Source organism: Oncorhynchus kisutch, linkage group LG30, assembly GCF_002021735.2.
Source record: "Oncorhynchus kisutch isolate 150728-3 linkage group LG30, Okis_V2, whole genome shotgun sequence".
Classification (NCBI taxonomy): domain Eukaryota; kingdom Metazoa; phylum Chordata; class Actinopteri; order Salmoniformes; family Salmonidae; genus Oncorhynchus; species Oncorhynchus kisutch.
Genome location: NC_034203.2, coordinates 9,248,262 through 9,264,642, shown reverse-complemented (window position 1 = coordinate 9,264,642; position 16,381 = coordinate 9,248,262). Strand labels below are relative to the sequence as shown.

The 16,381-nt window shown below is 42.7% G+C and overlaps 1 protein-coding gene across 1 annotated transcript in view; it reads left to right on the top strand.

Moving 5' to 3' along the window:
• LOC109875400 (uncharacterized) overlaps positions 1 to 16,381 on the top strand; it is a 58,475-nt gene continuing 42,094 nt past the window's right edge. Inside the window, exons 1-17 of the mRNA XM_031810357.1 lie at positions 1 to 141; positions 417 to 467; positions 827 to 993; positions 1,266 to 1,336; positions 1,840 to 2,005; positions 2,367 to 2,504; positions 2,973 to 3,150; positions 3,565 to 3,707; positions 8,523 to 8,626; positions 9,298 to 9,463; positions 9,778 to 9,951; positions 10,212 to 10,364; positions 11,017 to 11,161; positions 13,649 to 13,807; positions 15,298 to 15,416; positions 15,608 to 15,868; positions 16,101 to 16,256. Of these exons, the coding sequence (XP_031666217.1) occupies positions 78 to 141; positions 417 to 467; positions 827 to 993; positions 1,266 to 1,336; positions 1,840 to 2,005; positions 2,367 to 2,504; positions 2,973 to 3,150; positions 3,565 to 3,707; positions 8,523 to 8,626; positions 9,298 to 9,463; positions 9,778 to 9,951; positions 10,212 to 10,364; positions 11,017 to 11,161; positions 13,649 to 13,807; positions 15,298 to 15,416; positions 15,608 to 15,868; positions 16,101 to 16,256 (2,415 nt within the window). The 5' untranslated portion in view covers positions 1 to 77. The remainder of the gene's footprint in view (positions 142 to 416; positions 468 to 826; positions 994 to 1,265; positions 1,337 to 1,839; positions 2,006 to 2,366; positions 2,505 to 2,972; positions 3,151 to 3,564; positions 3,708 to 8,522; positions 8,627 to 9,297; positions 9,464 to 9,777; positions 9,952 to 10,211; positions 10,365 to 11,016; positions 11,162 to 13,648; positions 13,808 to 15,297; positions 15,417 to 15,607; positions 15,869 to 16,100; positions 16,257 to 16,381) is intronic.

The following is a 16,381-nucleotide window of genomic DNA, read 5'->3' as shown; positions in this document are numbered from 1 at the left end:
CAGTGACTGTTCTTCAGCCCAACTACTTACATGTGGAGTCTTAGAAGCCTGGGCTGCTGCAGTGACTTGAGACTGCTATGGCCGTGCCTCAGCTTGGATTACTATTCTCTCTTATCTTCACAGCTCTCATTTTACTACACAGTAAGCTCTCTATGGTTTGTGACTGGATTTGTGATTTGACTTATTCACATAGTTGGTTCTCGTTATCAGACAGGGATAACTGACCGTGCTTTTCAGGTGAATAATGGACAGTAACTGATGGTCCTTTTTGAAAGCGGAGAACATGAGCGAATTCATTAGAAGTTAGACATTGGTATGGAGTGAATTAAAAGTTATGTTGGAGATTGTCAGTGAGTTTTCAGGCTTGTTTGAAGGGTTTTGTGTGTAGATGTTGCGATTTTGATGTTTTTCTGCAGTAGGTAATTGCCTTCAGATGGATCAACAACTCTGCCGCCCAGAATGCATTGGTGAGAGCAAATAATTGAGTGATAATTCCCTATCTTATTCCAAGCTGAAGTAAATGTATATTTTCTGATATAGTCACAATGTTTTCCCCTTGATAAATATTAACGTGGTTTATTTCTGCGTTCACAGAAACATATAACATTTTGTGAATTGAATTTTAGAGCTCTGTTGAGATTCAGTATCTGTTTTCCATGATTGGACAATAGATCAAAAGACTTAGTAAACTATTACTAAATAATTATGTCATGATATGTAAACCTTTATAATATAAAGAATTTATAATGGCTTATACATGAAAGTTATTTTAAAGTGTTACCAGATAATGATTATTCAAAATAGGTATATGATTTGCTGGTTACAGCTTCCTCATCCCCTGACAAGTCGTACCAGAGAGGGGTGAGATACACGTACAGGTACAGCTCGACTATAACCACGACTCTACAAGGCTCTACCTCAGGCAGAAATGGACTGGCTCTCGACTGTGTGGTGGACATTGACGTGATTTCCAAGTGTCACCTTATGATGCAGGTCAGATATGCAGAAAAGTTACGCCAATATGGTGATTTTTGTTGTTGAAAAAAGTCACTCTGCAAATCCACCAATGTAAAATCCTTTGAATTCACCTTAAAATGCTGTTTTAAAATGTTTACATGTAAAAAAAACAAAAAAAGAAGTTTACTTTGGGAACTCCTGTTCCCCCTGGTTCCTCCCCATTTCCAGCGTTGAATATCATTTTTAAAAATGGGAAATTAATATGATATGGGACTTTTTAGTGATGTTCTTTTCTATGCTCCCTGTAGATCAGGAATCCACAGATAAAGCGTCTTTCTCCCCAGAAGGAACATTCTGTGCAACGCCTAAAGAGTTTGAGGTAATCTGAAATGACAGCATCAATATTGCTTGCATTGTGCGTTTTGTGTGCGTTTTGTGTGTGTTTTATGTGTGTTTTGTGTTTTTTTTTTTTAACATATGTGTGATCTTTCTTTCCCTTGCTCATGTGCGGGTTTCCCCCCAAATTGCATGTGTTTTGCTTATTCTTCGTACCTTTTGCGTCTTAGACCAAATTAGTTGGCATATTACAAAAAAGTTGGCATATTATAATGTGCACATCGATCATTTCTTAAGTGTTTCTGCTATCAAATCATGATTGATAATGGAGGATTTGAGTTACAAAAGCACAAATGATCCACAACAATGCATGATTTGATAGCACAATAGTGCAGAAATGATACAAGCACACTAGTCCCAGATCATTCCAGATTGTTATTCCTGAGAATGTGATACTCTGCTCCGACAACACCATTCATGTGTCTAGGGGTCCTGGGGGTCTTGGGGTCCTGGGGGTCTCATCTGGTGTTTTGGTTACTATCCCAGGGAGTCGCTGGAGAGGAGTCGCCTCAAGTTCTCCCTCCAGGGGGGAAAGGTCACGGCCCTCTGTCCACAGGAGGGGGAGCAGCTGTGGACTCTGAACATCAAGAGAGCTCTACTGAGCATGCTCCAGACCTCCCGCACCGCCGAGAAGCAGGAAGTAGTGAAGGAGGTGAGGGCGGAATGATCCGTCTCCCAATATGAGTAATAGCAGGATAGGCCATGCATGAAACCCTAGGTTAGTATTTGCAGTAGGAGGACGACATATTGCAGTGGTGTCCAAAGTCTGTTCTGCACGGCTACTGTGGGTGCAGGCTTTTGTTCCAGCCCAGCACTAACCCAGTTAACTAAGTAATTATGATCTGCATTGAATACCATGATTCATTAATTATTTGGATCAAGTGTGTCACAGCTGGGCTGGAACAAAAGCCTGCACATCCTGTAGCTCTCCAGAACCAAGTTTGGACACCAGGTCTTCATATTGTACATTGGACAATCCTCTGCCTTTTTTCCTTCCCGTGTCAATTCTTCAGACGGATCTGTACGGGACCTGCACGAGTAAGTATGAGAGGAGAGGGCCTCTACTGGTGAAGACGAGGAACCTCAGGCAGTGTCAACAGGACCGACTGGCTTACTTCTGGCCCAATTCCACCCCTCTGAGAGAGGACACGGTGAGATCTTCTACCATCCTCTCCCCCCCTCAACATGGAACAGTCAATGGTTACCATAGTCACAACCAATCACTGATGTCTTTCTCTTGCATTGATATTGGGACATGCAGTGCATAATGAAATCCAGAAGTGCTAGGGACTGATGCCCATTTCTGTGACTTGGAAACCTTCTAGTGAAAGTTTGGTTAATAACGGATCTGTTAGATTGTCAGTAGGTTTCAGATGGATCTAAAAATTGGTAGCCTGAGTCCCAGATCGTTTTGTGCTGTCTTGCCAACTCCATTGCTGTCATGGCGTGACAATGACGGCAATCGAGTAGACAGCACAAACAGATATGGGACTCAGACTGAACCATTTGTGTCAAATAAGCAAAATGCCGTACCTTCCACCAGTATCTTGTATAACCTCAAGCCAGTTAACACTTCCACTTTTACCAAGGGGTGTTCCTATCTCTTATGTCCACTTCAGACAGTGGACTCCAAACTCCAATGTACCCAGCGGCATGGGACTACAGTGATGGAGGAGGTCAACTGCACAGAGATCATCTCCATGGTACCATTGTCAGGGTCAACAGGAGTGGTGAAGACCCAGACCGTCTCTACCCTTACGCTGCTCAGAGCCCAGAAAGGCACACCCTCAGGAGTGGGTGTGTATGCTTCTGATTCCCTCCTCTGGACTGGCTGAGTATAGGCTATACTGTAGTATACCTGAATGACTGTGTCACTGTGTACCCGTCTGACATCAAGGTGTTGTAGTGTGTGTCTGTGTAAAAGCTAATGCTACAAAAATAAACTATTACTACTACACTTCTATTAGCTAGGAAGCAATCATATTGATGTTACTTTCATCACACTACTACGACTACTACTGCTAGTACCACTATGGCTGTTGAAAACCTTAAAAACATTCTCAATCATTCTTTGAGAATGTAATTATCTCAGCCATTCAAATTGAGAGGCTGAAAGGTCTAACTTTTATTCAAATGAATTTAACTTGACCACTTAGGCCCCACTCTCTCAATAATATGATATTCATTTCAATTATATTGTCCCTCCCTCAGATACACTGGGTCCAGGTGTCCTGAGTGACCTCCAGTTTGTGGAGGAGGGGGCTGAAGGCCAAGTCCGAGGCAGGACGTCCTCCCCCCAAGAGGCCACAGACACCGTTAGGAAGCTGTGTGGTCTTACCTCTGACCAGCAACAGGTAGGACCCCAATTTTCTAAGACATCATAAGGGAGTAATTCACGCTTAGGACTAGTCTTACAATGCATTATAGTCAATCAATCATATTTATTTATAAAGCCCTTTTTAAATCAGCAGATGTCACAAAGTGCTTATACAGAAACCCTAGGCTAGGAAAAACATCCTAGAAAAGGCAGGAACTCAGGAAGAAAACTAGAGAGGAACCAGGCTCTGAGGGATGGCCAGTCCTCTTCTGGCTGTGCCGGGTGGAGATTATAAGAGTACATGGCCATTACGGTCAGATTGTTCTTCAAGATGTTCAAACAGTCATAGATGACCAGCAGGATCAAACAATAATCACAGTGGTTGTAGAGCAGTGGTCACCAACCTTTTCTAAGTCAAGATCACTTTCGCAGTCAAAAAGCACGCTAAGATCTACTGCTCAGATTAGATTTTTTTACCATTAACCTCACAGAAACAGTTTTGTAGGAATGAGGTTTGGGCTGTAGGCCTAATACATATCACAGCATATTGGCTATATGATTGGCCTGCCAATATTGTTAATCAGACCATATTATATTTCAAAACTCGAGCTTTGATAACAAAATAGATCAGTTGGTTCAGCACTTGTGAGGCACTGTGGAGCATGAATTGAAATCGTTTGCTTTTTTATTTTGCTGGACTGATGGTACCTGCATCTGATGGTCGGCGAGGTCAAGTCACCACGTCAGTGATCTTCAGGTCAAAAAGTCGGAAGAGTTTCCGACTTGGAATTCCGAGTTGGATGACCGTTCAAAACGTTTTTTCCTTGAAGATCGACCAGTTGGCGACCACTATTGTAGTGGGTGCAGCAGCTCAGAAATAAATGTCAGTCGGCTTAGCAAGCGTTCAGAGGCTGAGACACCAGGTGCGGTAGAGAGAGAGGGAGAGAGAGGGTCGGGGTTCCATAGCCGCAGGCAGAACAGTTGAAACTGGAGCAGCAGCACTACAAGGTAGCACATCTGGTGAACAGGTCAGGGTTCCATAGCCACAGGCAAAACAGCAGAAACTGAATCAGCAGCACGACCAAGTGGACTGGGGACGGAGAAAGCCTAGTCCTAGGGGCATAGTCCTAGGGCTCAGGAGGGGAGCGAGAGAGAGAGAGAGAGAGAGAGAGAGAGAGATGGGAGAATTAGAGGGAGCATACTTAAGTTCACACAGGACACCATATAAGACAGGATAATTTCACCAGATAGGACAGACTGACCCTGGGCCCAGGCACATAGACTATTGGAGCATAGATACTGGAGGCTGAGACAGGGGGGGGTCGGGGGACACTGTGGCCCTGTTCGACGATAAACCCGGACAGGGCCAACCAGGCAGGATATAACCCCACCCCCTTTGCCAAAGCACAGCCCCCACACCACTAAAGGGATATCAACAGACCACCAACTTACCTCGCTGAGACAAGGCTGAGATTAGCGCACGAAGATCTCCTCCACCGCACGAGTCCGAGGCGGCGCAAAACCAGACAGGAAGATCACGTCAGTGACTCAATCCCTCCTAGAGACGGCATGGAAAAGCACTAGTGAAACAGGGTCTCAGAAGCAGAGAATCCCAGTGCAGAGAGGGGAGCTGGCCAGAGCGGTTCGTCACTCTGGTGCCTTGCCGTTCACCTTCACACCCCCGGGCCAGACTACACTCAATCATAGGACCTACTGAAGAGATGACTCTTCAGTAAAGACTTAAAGGTCGAGACCAAGTTTGCGTCTCTCACATGGATATGCAGACCATTCCATATAAATTTAGCTCTATAGGAGAAAGCCCTGCCTCCAGCTTGTTTGCTTAGAAATTGTAGAGACAATAAGGAGGCCTGCGTCTTGTGAACGTAGCGTACGTGTATTTACAGCATGTACCACAGGACCAAATCGGAGAGATAGGAGCAAGTCCATCTAAGGCTTTGTAGGTTAGCAGTAAAACCTTGAAATCAGCCCTAGCCTTTACAGGAAGCCAGTGTAGAGAGGCTAGCATTGGAGTAATATGATTGAAATGGTTCTAGTCAAGATTCTAGCACTTAATTGAAGTTAATTTAGTGCTTTATCCAGGTAGCCTGAGAATAGAGCATTGCTGTAGTCTAATCTAGAAGTAACAAAAGCATGGATTAGCTTTTCTGCATTACTTTTGGACAAAAAGTTTAGGATTTTTCGCAATGTTACGAAGATGCTGCCATTGAAATATTATTGATATGTTCGTCAAAAGAGAGATCAGAGTCCAGAGTACCGCTGAGGTCCTTCACAGTTTTATTTGAGACGACTGTACAACCTTCAGATTAATTGTCAGATCAAACAGCAGATCTCTAGGGACCTAGAACTAGCATCTCTGTTTTGTCAGAGTTTAAAAGCAAAACATTTTCCGCCATCCACTTCCTTATGTCTGAAACACAGGCTTCCAAGGGTAGACAAATTTGGGGCTTCCCCATGTTTCATCAAAATGTACAGCTGTGTGTTGTCCGTATAGCAGTGAAAGTTGACATTGTTTTCCCGAATGACATCACCAAGAGATAGAATAAGTAGTGAAAACAATAGTGGTCCTAAAACGGAACCCTGAAACGTACAATTGATTTGTCAGAGGACAAACCATCGACAGAGACTAAATGATATCTTTCCGACGAACTGATATCTTTCCGACAGATAAGATCTAAACCAGGCAAGAACTTTTCCATGTAGAGTAGACCAATTAGGGTTTCTAATATCTCCAAAATAATGTGGTGATCGGTGGTGTCAAAAGCGGCATTAAGGTCTAGGAGCACGAGGACAGATGTAGAGCCTTGGTCTGATGCCATTAAAAGGTAATTTACTACCTTCACGAGTGCAGTCTCAGTACTATGATGGGGTCTAAAACCAGACCAGAGTGTTTCGTATACATTATCTGTCTTCAGGAAGACAGTGAGTTGCTGCGCTTTTTCAACAAAAAGAAAATGGAGGAAAGGGAGATTCGATTTAGGTGATAGTTTGCTTTTTTCAGGAGAGGCTTTCTTACTGCCACTTTTAGTGAGTTTGGTACACATTCGGAGGATAGGGAGCCATTTATTGTGTTCAACATAGGAGGGGCAAGCACAGGAAGTAGTCATTTCAGTAGTTCAGTTGGAATAGGGTCCAGTAGACAGCTGGAAGATTTAGATGCCATGACTATTTTCGTGAATGTGTCAAGAGAAACAGGATTACAAAACTTGAGTGTCTCCATTGATCCTAGGTTCTCACAGTTCGGTGCAGACTCAGGACAAGTGAGTTTTGGAGAAATACGCAGATTCAAAGAGGAGTCCTTCATTTGCTTTCTAATGACCATGATCTTTTCGTTGAAGAAGTTTGTGAATTCATCACTGCTGAAGTGAAGGCCATCCTTACTTGTGGAATGCTGCTTTTTAGTTAGCTTTGCGACAGTATACATTTTGGGGGGATTGTTTTATTCTCCTCAATCAGGTTGGGAAAGTAGGCTGACCAAGCAGCCGTGAGGGCTCTTTGATTTTGCACGGTACTGTCTTTCCAAGCTAGTCGGAAGACTTCCAGTTTGGTGGAGCGCCATTTACGTTCCAATTTACGGATATTTTCTGTATACCAGTGAACTAATTTCTTGATTTTTGTTTTTAGAGGTGTAACTGCATCTAGGGTATTACGCAATGTTACATTTAGATCCTCGGTTAGGTGGTTAACTGATTTTTGTACTCTGAAGTCCTTGGGCAGGTGGAGGGAGTCTGTCAGGGCATCTAGGGGTCTTTGGGTTGTCTGAGAATTGATTTTGCAGCTTTTGATAAGTCTTGGTTGGGGTTTGAGCAGATTATTTGTTGCGATTTCAAACGTAATAAAATGATGGTATGATAGTCCAGGATTATGAGGAAAAACATTTAGAACTAAACAACATCATAAATCATTATTATACCATTATTTATCTTCATTTTGAGTAAAGATATATACGTTCCCCTGTAAGGAACCTATGAACGATGGTTTCATACAATGTTTCATACAAACATCTGTATTTATTTACCACAAAGTCACTAATGCTTACGCCATATGTGGTGAGGCAAGAATGACAGCTGGTCCCAAAGATAGAAGGATACACTTGTTTTCATTGATTAAATACTCTCTTTACTTTAACATTTTGGGTTACATTTATCATAAAATTATGGCAATGCCAACACTGTAGCGATGTAATAAACCAAATGTAATACATATAATTAAGTACTCCAAGGTCATATTTACTTGCATAAAGGTGAAAAATCCCTTCCCAAGGTCAGAGGTCTTTCCTTCGGTAGTGTGTTCCCTGCCAAACCAAATTTGGCTTGTTTGTGTTTGTGTGCTGTGGTTTGGCTCTCCCTGGGACCTTTCCCTCTTTTTCCTCAGCTCTTACACAGGAGCTCAGTCAAACCCAATCTGGCAATCGTCATGACTACCTGTTTAGATAGGGGGGGCATTTAAAAAGGGGCCAACCTGGCATCCTGTCAGCCCCTCTCTCTCTCTTTGAAATTATGATTACTTTTTGGCTATCAGATGATTGATAAGATCAATGAGTCTGGTTCTGTTTTGGGTCTGTCACTGTCCCGCTCTTATGAAATCATAACCCTGGCTGCAGCTTTCCAAATTTAGGCATGTTAATTGGAAGTTCCCTGTCGTATGGTCTTTCAGTTTCAAAAAGTTGTATTTTCATGAGATTTAGCACAAAGAAATTTAAAGGAAGGAGGGATTTTTGACATGTATTAGGATGCTACATTTATGTCAATAATGCTCCAGACAATTCTTTAAATTTCAGGAAAAACATTATTATTCAGGAAAAACATTTCATATTTCATATCGTCTTTCATAGCTGTCGGAGCTGTTCCTGCACTTGGCCTTTCAACTGAGAGCCCTGTCCCTGCCTCAGCTCAGAACACTGTGGCACGACGCCTCCTTCAAGTGCCGTAACGACTGGTCAGTTCCCTTCAGCCACTGTTCTCTCCTAAATGTATCCTGGTTTGTGTTATGTAGGGCACACTATAAAAAAATGCTTTGCCGTGTAAAATGTACATATGTGTTCTTAATGGGCAGTACCTCCCGTTTTCATTCTGTTTCAAAACGTTTCCTCCCTACTGAACACAACCCTAAAATATACTGACTGGGCTAATTCTTGTCAAGCCTTGTACCAGAATTTAAATGTAAAAGAGGTAGAGGAACGCTTGTTTATGGTTTCCCTAATGAGAAAAATACACAGCTCTGGGGCAGGGTACGGACAGAGAAGAGTCTGTCTGTGGGACAGCAGCCATCTTTGCATCTATAGCTCCTCCCCGAAACAACTTGCTAGTCATCCCCAGGTTGATTGAAACTACAGGCAAAATCAAAACGGTGTCCTCTCTGCCATATTCTTCACTGTAGCTGAGATTAGTTTTATTGTTCATTAGCCACGAAGCGCTTCCGTTATGACTCACCCAAAGACACTGGACATATGGTGTATATCACTGAAATTACGCTTTTGATGAATAATGATTTATAATGCTTTGACACTTTGTTTTTATAAGAGTCGTCCTGAAGTGGGAATATGTGACTGAATCGGTGCTGTCCATTCCCTGCAGTTGATTACTCTGTTGACTGTGCTGTCGTTGCAGGCAGCCTCTCTTGGACAGCCTACCAGCGTGTGGCTCAGAGGAATGCATCGCCCTCTTAACAGACCTCATCCGGGTCGAGGAGATAGAGCAGGAGCGGGCCCACTCTTTTCTCACCACCATCGCCCTCATCCCTCACCCCTCACCACACATCGTCGGCTCCGTCAACGTACGTAGGTCTGAAGGGACGTTCTGTGGGGATATTGACTTTGGGTTGAACAAAAACAGAGGTTTAGATACTGTATCTATTTTATTCGCCATCTCAATTGAATGATATGGCTGAGAATGTTCAATATAGGTCTACATATGATTCAAAATCGTCGCAGGAAACTCAACCGACACCTTTACTCTGCCACACTGTTGAGGTCACATCTAACAACGCATGCTTTGGCGTCACCCATTAAACACATAATCAGAGATAAACATACAAATACAATGGGTCCATAATATAAGGCCGTTGTTTTTCCCCTCCTTTTCTCTCAGGCGTTGCTGAAGACACCTGAGGTGTGGACCAAGGCCCTGTTGACTGGTTCTTCCCTGGTCCACCTGCTATGTCGGAGGAGCCAGTCTCCCTGCAGTCTCATCCCCCAGGTCCAGAGCTTCATACAGGCACTGAATGACATCCTGGGAAAGGGCTGTGGAGGAGACAAAACAGAGGTACCTAGACACAGAATTAGATTTGACTCCATATACACAGATTATGATGGCGTGCTGGTATTGGAGTTTTTATCACAGTCTGGTGATTGTGCTGTATTTAAAATGTGATATTACAGTGTGTATTGCGTGGTTCATACTTGTCCTGACTCCTGAACCTGAGCATCTCAATGGCTGCTGCTGCCGATGATGATGATAAAGATAGCAGGAACAAGCAGGATGATGATGATGATGATGATGTAAAGTGATGATTCCTCCTACAGCTGCTCTACGCATTGAAAGCAGTGGGAAATGCAGGCTTGGCTGCTTCAGCTCTCATCCCTCAGCTAAACCTCTGTATACAGAGCCATTCCACCCCTCTGGAGCTGAGACTCACTGCCCTACAAGCTTTCAGACGCATCCCCTGCAATGCTGACGTGAGTAGGATGGCAGATAATGGTCAAGTTTCTAGGGATAACCTCTGGGATTGAACTGAACTTTTAAAACAAAGAACTGTTTTCCTCAGTTCAAGGTTTAGAAATAGGATTTTGTTTTCTTCTGGAGCCTGGTTTGTGTTTAATTGGAATAAGCTGAGAAACCGTGTCTCACGGAATAAAGCCTTGATTGATTTAATAATTTCAAGTAGCAGAGGTCCCATGGAAGGGATACGATACAAGACACGACGTTACTGTCCAAGAGGACGTTACAGTTCAAACAAGATTTGACTTGAATACATTTGACTTGAATTGTGTGAAATATCCTGTTGTACTAAAACAAGTCAGTCGGTATACTGTCTAACAACGCATGCCACAGGAGGTTGGTGGCACCTTAATTTGGGAGGATGGGCCTGTGGTAATGCCTGGAGGGAAGTAAGTGGAATGGTATCAAATACATATTTTCTGTGTGTTTGGTGCCATTCCATTCGCTCCGTTCCGGACATTATTATGAGCCGTCCTTCCCTCAGCAGCCTCCTGTGGTTCATTCTGTAATCAGAAGGATCTCTTCACGTGGATTCACGCTGACGTTGTGGGGATATTGAGGTGACCTCGGGGCGAGGGGTCTGTGACTGACAGCTCTTTGCTTCTCCAGAGGGGGTCTGTGCTGCGGCTCTACCGTGACCACCAGGAGGAGGTGGAGGTCAGGATCGCTGCATACCAGCAGATAATGCACTGCCCCGACCCCGAAGTGCTTCGAGCAGTGAAGACGACTCTGATGCACGAGACCTCCACCCAAGGTTTGAAAAAAAAGGATTCCAAAAGGGTTCTTCGGCGCTCCCCCATAGGGACTTTTTGGTTCCACGTAGAACCCTTTAGGGTTCCATGTAGAATCCTCATACGATTCTATTTTAGGTCCTAGATTGCACCAGTGCTTAATTTGTAAATTGCAAGGTGCCGGAACAAAACGTGAGCCAGAGAGGAGAGTGACTCTGTGGTCCTGGAAAGCATGAAAAATAAATCACCTTTATAATAAAGCATTGCATGGATTATCATCGCGTTTGCATAGAAGAGAAGCATAGAGGCACTTGCAGAAGTTGCACACATGAGGACATTTTTTTGTAGCCTATGTTCCGGGAAAACTGTTGCCTTTTATAAACACACGGCTCTTGCAGCATGAACTGACATGTTGTCCACCCAATCAAAGGATCAGATAATGAATCTAGTACTGAAAGCACAAGCTACAGCTAGCCCTGCAGTGCATCAAATCTGTTGAGTAGTTGACTCAAAGAGAGAGAAAGACAATAGTTGAACAGTTTTGAATTCATTTCTTCAAAAATGAAGGTGAAGCGAGAGAGAGAGATAGCTATATATATATATATTTTGTAATGGAAGTGAAAGTATATATATATATATATCCATTACAAAAAAGATTGAAGTTTTGAAACTGAAGTATAAGTGAATGCTATGTTACCTAGTTGGTTCTGGCTATCCAACACTGGAACTCTTCCAAGTCAAGGTAAGCTTTTGGCTTTATTAATTTATTGCCACTGGGGCCCGCCAGTGTAACTGCTACAATCATGCACTGCATGACTGTAGCTAGCGGGTTTACTAATGTGTTCGTTCTAGTAGCTATGTGGACTGACGTTAGATAATATGGTGACAACAATGTAGGCTGTGTGTTATGATAGGAAGGTTTGGCTTGGAAAGTTTTTTTCCGCCTGGTCACAGATAGCTAATGTGTTGTGCACTGAAGTCCACAAGCGAAGGGAAAAAGTGAGAGGAGGAGAGCACGTAGATGCGAGAAGGAATTATACAATGCTCAAAGTGATCATACTGTTTGTATGCGGCTGCTATGAAAGTAAACTGTGTTTGCGTGTGATCAGGGGTGTATTCATTCAGCAAATTCTGTTGAAAAACCTTTCTTAAACAGAAGCAAACTCAAGGAAACAGGGTTAAACATACCTGAATTTGTCCAATAGAAACTCTCGTTGGACTAATAATTGGACTAATAGAAACTGTTGGACTAATAATTACACCATATGCACAAAAACCTTTCTTCTTTACCAAGATAATCTATCAAGAAGCTGATTAACCCTAAGGTCGATGTCAGTGCCCCCGCGTAAATCTAATTAGCATAACAAAAACATATTTTGGGGCTAATAGTGCTATGGCCAAATAACATTTTTCATCCAACATTTAAAAAAATAAAAAATAATTGATACGGCTCTTGTTGTCTCCAGCACAAGGGCTCCCACTGGAGAAGTGTGCTCTTCACAGAATTCCGGATTCAACTGTACCGGGCAGATGGCAGACAGTGTAGTATGTATGGCGTTGTGTATGGCGTTGTATGGGTGAGCGGTTAGCTGATGTCAACATTGTCAACAGAGTACCCTATGGCAGGCATAAGCAGGCATAAGCTACGGACAATGAACACAATTGCCTTTTATTGATGGCAATTTGAATGCATAGAGATACCGGGGTGAGATCCCGAGGCACATTGTTGTGCCATTCATCCGCCGCCGCTCATGTCTATCAGAGAGAGAGAGAGAGAGGGAGAGAGAGAGAGAGAGAGAGAGAGAGAGGGAGAGGGAGAGGGAGAGGGAGAGGGAGAGGGAGAGAGATCATAGAAAGTGAACCACGTTCTAGCTCTGTGAGAGATACAGGCACGCTTTGCTCTCTCTCCACAGTAATGGCCACTCGTTGGTCTATATGGGCTACAATGTTGACCATACCATAAACCCTGGGCGGGCCCAACACTAATCAATTCTTATAATATCAGGCACATTTTCACATTACATTTTTTTAGGGAGCAGCCAGGAGAGGAGTCAACTTGAATGAACTCTGATTGCTTTTATTCTAATTTTTACATTGCAAAAAGTGAAGATAATTGTTCATGCTACAAGAGGTACCGGATTCTGGCAAATAGGTTCCTGAACTAAATAGTCCAAAACTGAGAGGTGCCAGATCCTGTTCTGGCAGGATGCTGCTCAAATTAAGAACTGGATAGAATTTTTTTCTTCTAAAAGTGTAGTCTAGGCCCTTCAGTTTTTGCAGATCTGTAAGGTGGAAGCAATATGTTAAAAGCTCCACCTCTACACCGCTTATACCTATCCAGACCCTTCAGAACCACAAACATTGATGGTTTATGGCCAAAGAGCAGAGATAGGGAGAAAATTGGGATCAGCCATACAGGTTCACTACTCTGAGAGATTCTAAATGACTCCACCTACACATCCTACAAGTAAGATTGATATATTGATGATTGCTTTGAATTTCATTCTCAGTGGGCTCTTTTGTGTGGAGTCACCTGAGCCAGGTCCTGAGAACTGAGGACCCCATGAAGCAGGCCCTGATGGAGGCACTGCCTGATGACATCATTACCAAAGACTTTGAGGCGGAACCCTGGAAATACTCCTCTTATTCAGACTACACTGCAGACTCAGGTAATTTACATGAAGTTCATCTTATACAGTGCCTTCAGAAAGTATTCACACCCTTGACTTTCTCCACATTTTGTTGTGTTATAGCCTGAATTTAACATGTGTTAAATTGAGACTTTGTGTCACTGGCCTACACACAATATCCCATAATGTCAAAGGGGAATTTTGTTTTTAGAAATATTTACAAATGAATAAAAAATGTAAAGCTGAAATGTCTTGAGTCAATAAGTATTCAGCCTCTTTGCCTTGGCAAGCCTAAATACATCCAGGAGTACAATTTTGCTTAACAAGTCACATAATAAGTTGCATGGACTCACTCTGTGTGCAATAATAGTATTTAACATGATGAATGACTACCTCATCTCTGTTATCCACACATGCAATTATCTGTAAGGTGCCTCAGTTGAGCAGGGGATTTCAAACACAGATTCAACCACAAAGACCAGGAATGTTTTCCAATGCCTCACAAAGAAGGGCACCTATTGGTAGATGGGTATAAAAAAAGCAGGCAAACAAATTAACTTTATGTCCTGGATCCAAAGCGTTATGTTTGGGGCAAGTACAACACAATACTTCACTGAGTACCAATCTTCATATTTTCAACATAGTGGTGGCTGTATCATGTTATGGGTATGCTTGTCATGGGCAAGGACTAGGGAGTTATTTAGGATACAAATAAATGGAATAGAGCTAAGCACAGGCAAAATCCTAGTGGAAAACCTGGTTCAGTCTGCTTTCCAACAGACACTGGGAGACAAATTCACCTTTCAGAAAGACAATAACCTAAGACACAAGGCCAAATATACACTGGGGTTGCTTACCAAGACGACATTGAATGTTCCTGAGTGGCCTAGTTACAGTTTTGACATAAATCGGCTTGAAAATCTATGGCAAGACTTGAAAATGGTTGTCTAGCAATGATCAACAATCAACTTGACAGAGTTTGAAGAATGTTTTAAAGAATAATGTGAAAATATTGTATATGCAGGTGTGCAAGGCTGTTAGAAATGTACCCAGAAAGACTCATAGCTGTAATCACTGCCAAATGTGATTCTAACATCTAACATCATTGACTCAGGGGTGTGAATACTTATATAAATGAGATATTTCTATTTAATTTTCAATAAATTTGCAAAAATGTCTAAAAACATGATTTCACTTTGTCATTATGGGGCATTGTGTGTAGATGGTTGAGAATATATATATATATCTTCTTTTTTTTATCAACAAAATGTGAATTAGGTCAAGGGGTATGAATACTTTCTGAAGGCACTGTACCTGTGTGGTAACATCAACAACATTGGATGAAGGTGCTAATATGGTTCACACATATGTTATAATGTTCAGCAAGTTACCCGTGAAAGGGTAGCTTTGTCTTTTTAGGATAACCCTCTTCAGTTACTTGCAGTGATAGTTGTTTCAGAAGTGATTACATTTTGCCCTTTGAAGAGCAAAAGAATACCGTAAGTGTTTTTTTTGTGTGTGTGTCTCAGGATTCGGAGTTGCAAATATGGAGGGAGCCTTGGTTTTCTCTTCCAAGTCCTTTGTGCCACGCTATGCCATGGCTAACCTGACCGTCTACATCCACGGAAGAGCTTTCAATCTGCTTGAGGTGAGTAGCTCGATCACATCTCATTGTTTTCATTCTGTGAGCAACTGAATGCGTTTTTGAGGGAATCTTCTGCTTTTCCTCAATGCTCGGGAGCGTTGAGTTACCGAGAGAGCACATCTGAGGACCAGGCGCTGAATGTGAATCAAATCAAATGGACAACGGGAAATCGAATTGTCTGCTCTCCTCCACAGGTCGATCTTCGTGTGGAAAACATTGAACCTCTTCTGAAACACATTTTTGGCCACAAATCAACTTCTCCTGATGAGGAGCCTACAACTCGGGAGGAAGAGGAGGATGGAAAGAAGTCTCAGATGAAGGAGAGAAGACGAAGAAAAGCAGGGGAAGGAAATAAAGGACAGATAAAGGAGCGGAGAAGGAGAAAAGCTGGGGAAAGAGACAGCTCTGGTTGTTCACCTAGTATCTACGGTTACCTCAGCCAGGCCAGGACTATGGTGAGACTTTCACAGCAATATTTAACCATTGCTACATTCATTAGCCTGTCTAAGTCTAGCTAGCCTATGAGCCAATTCTATTTTTGCACGTTTAAGTTAGAGAATTACATTAGGAGATGACCAACATCTGATGGTTTCATAGTGTAGCCTAAATAATGGGTCACTTCCCTCCGATTGTAGATGTAAATAGCTTTTCAATGACCATGGATGATGATTGATGTTTTTATTGTAGTTCTCAGGAGGGAGACTGGAGGAGGCCAGACCACGTTGTTGGCTTGGTGTCAAAGTGTTTGGGAATGAGTTGAGCGTGGTGACCTGTGCTGACCTCTACTCTCAGATAAAGGAGCTGTCACTCAGTATGGCTGGGCTTGCCGTCAGACTGCTGAAGGTATGTGATTGTGACCTCTGACCTCTGCGATAGTGGTGCTGTGGGACTCATACAGGGTATGACTCCATATGATAATCTCAGAGGAATGTAGTTTGATGAAATCCTTTGTAATATCTTTCTAGTCT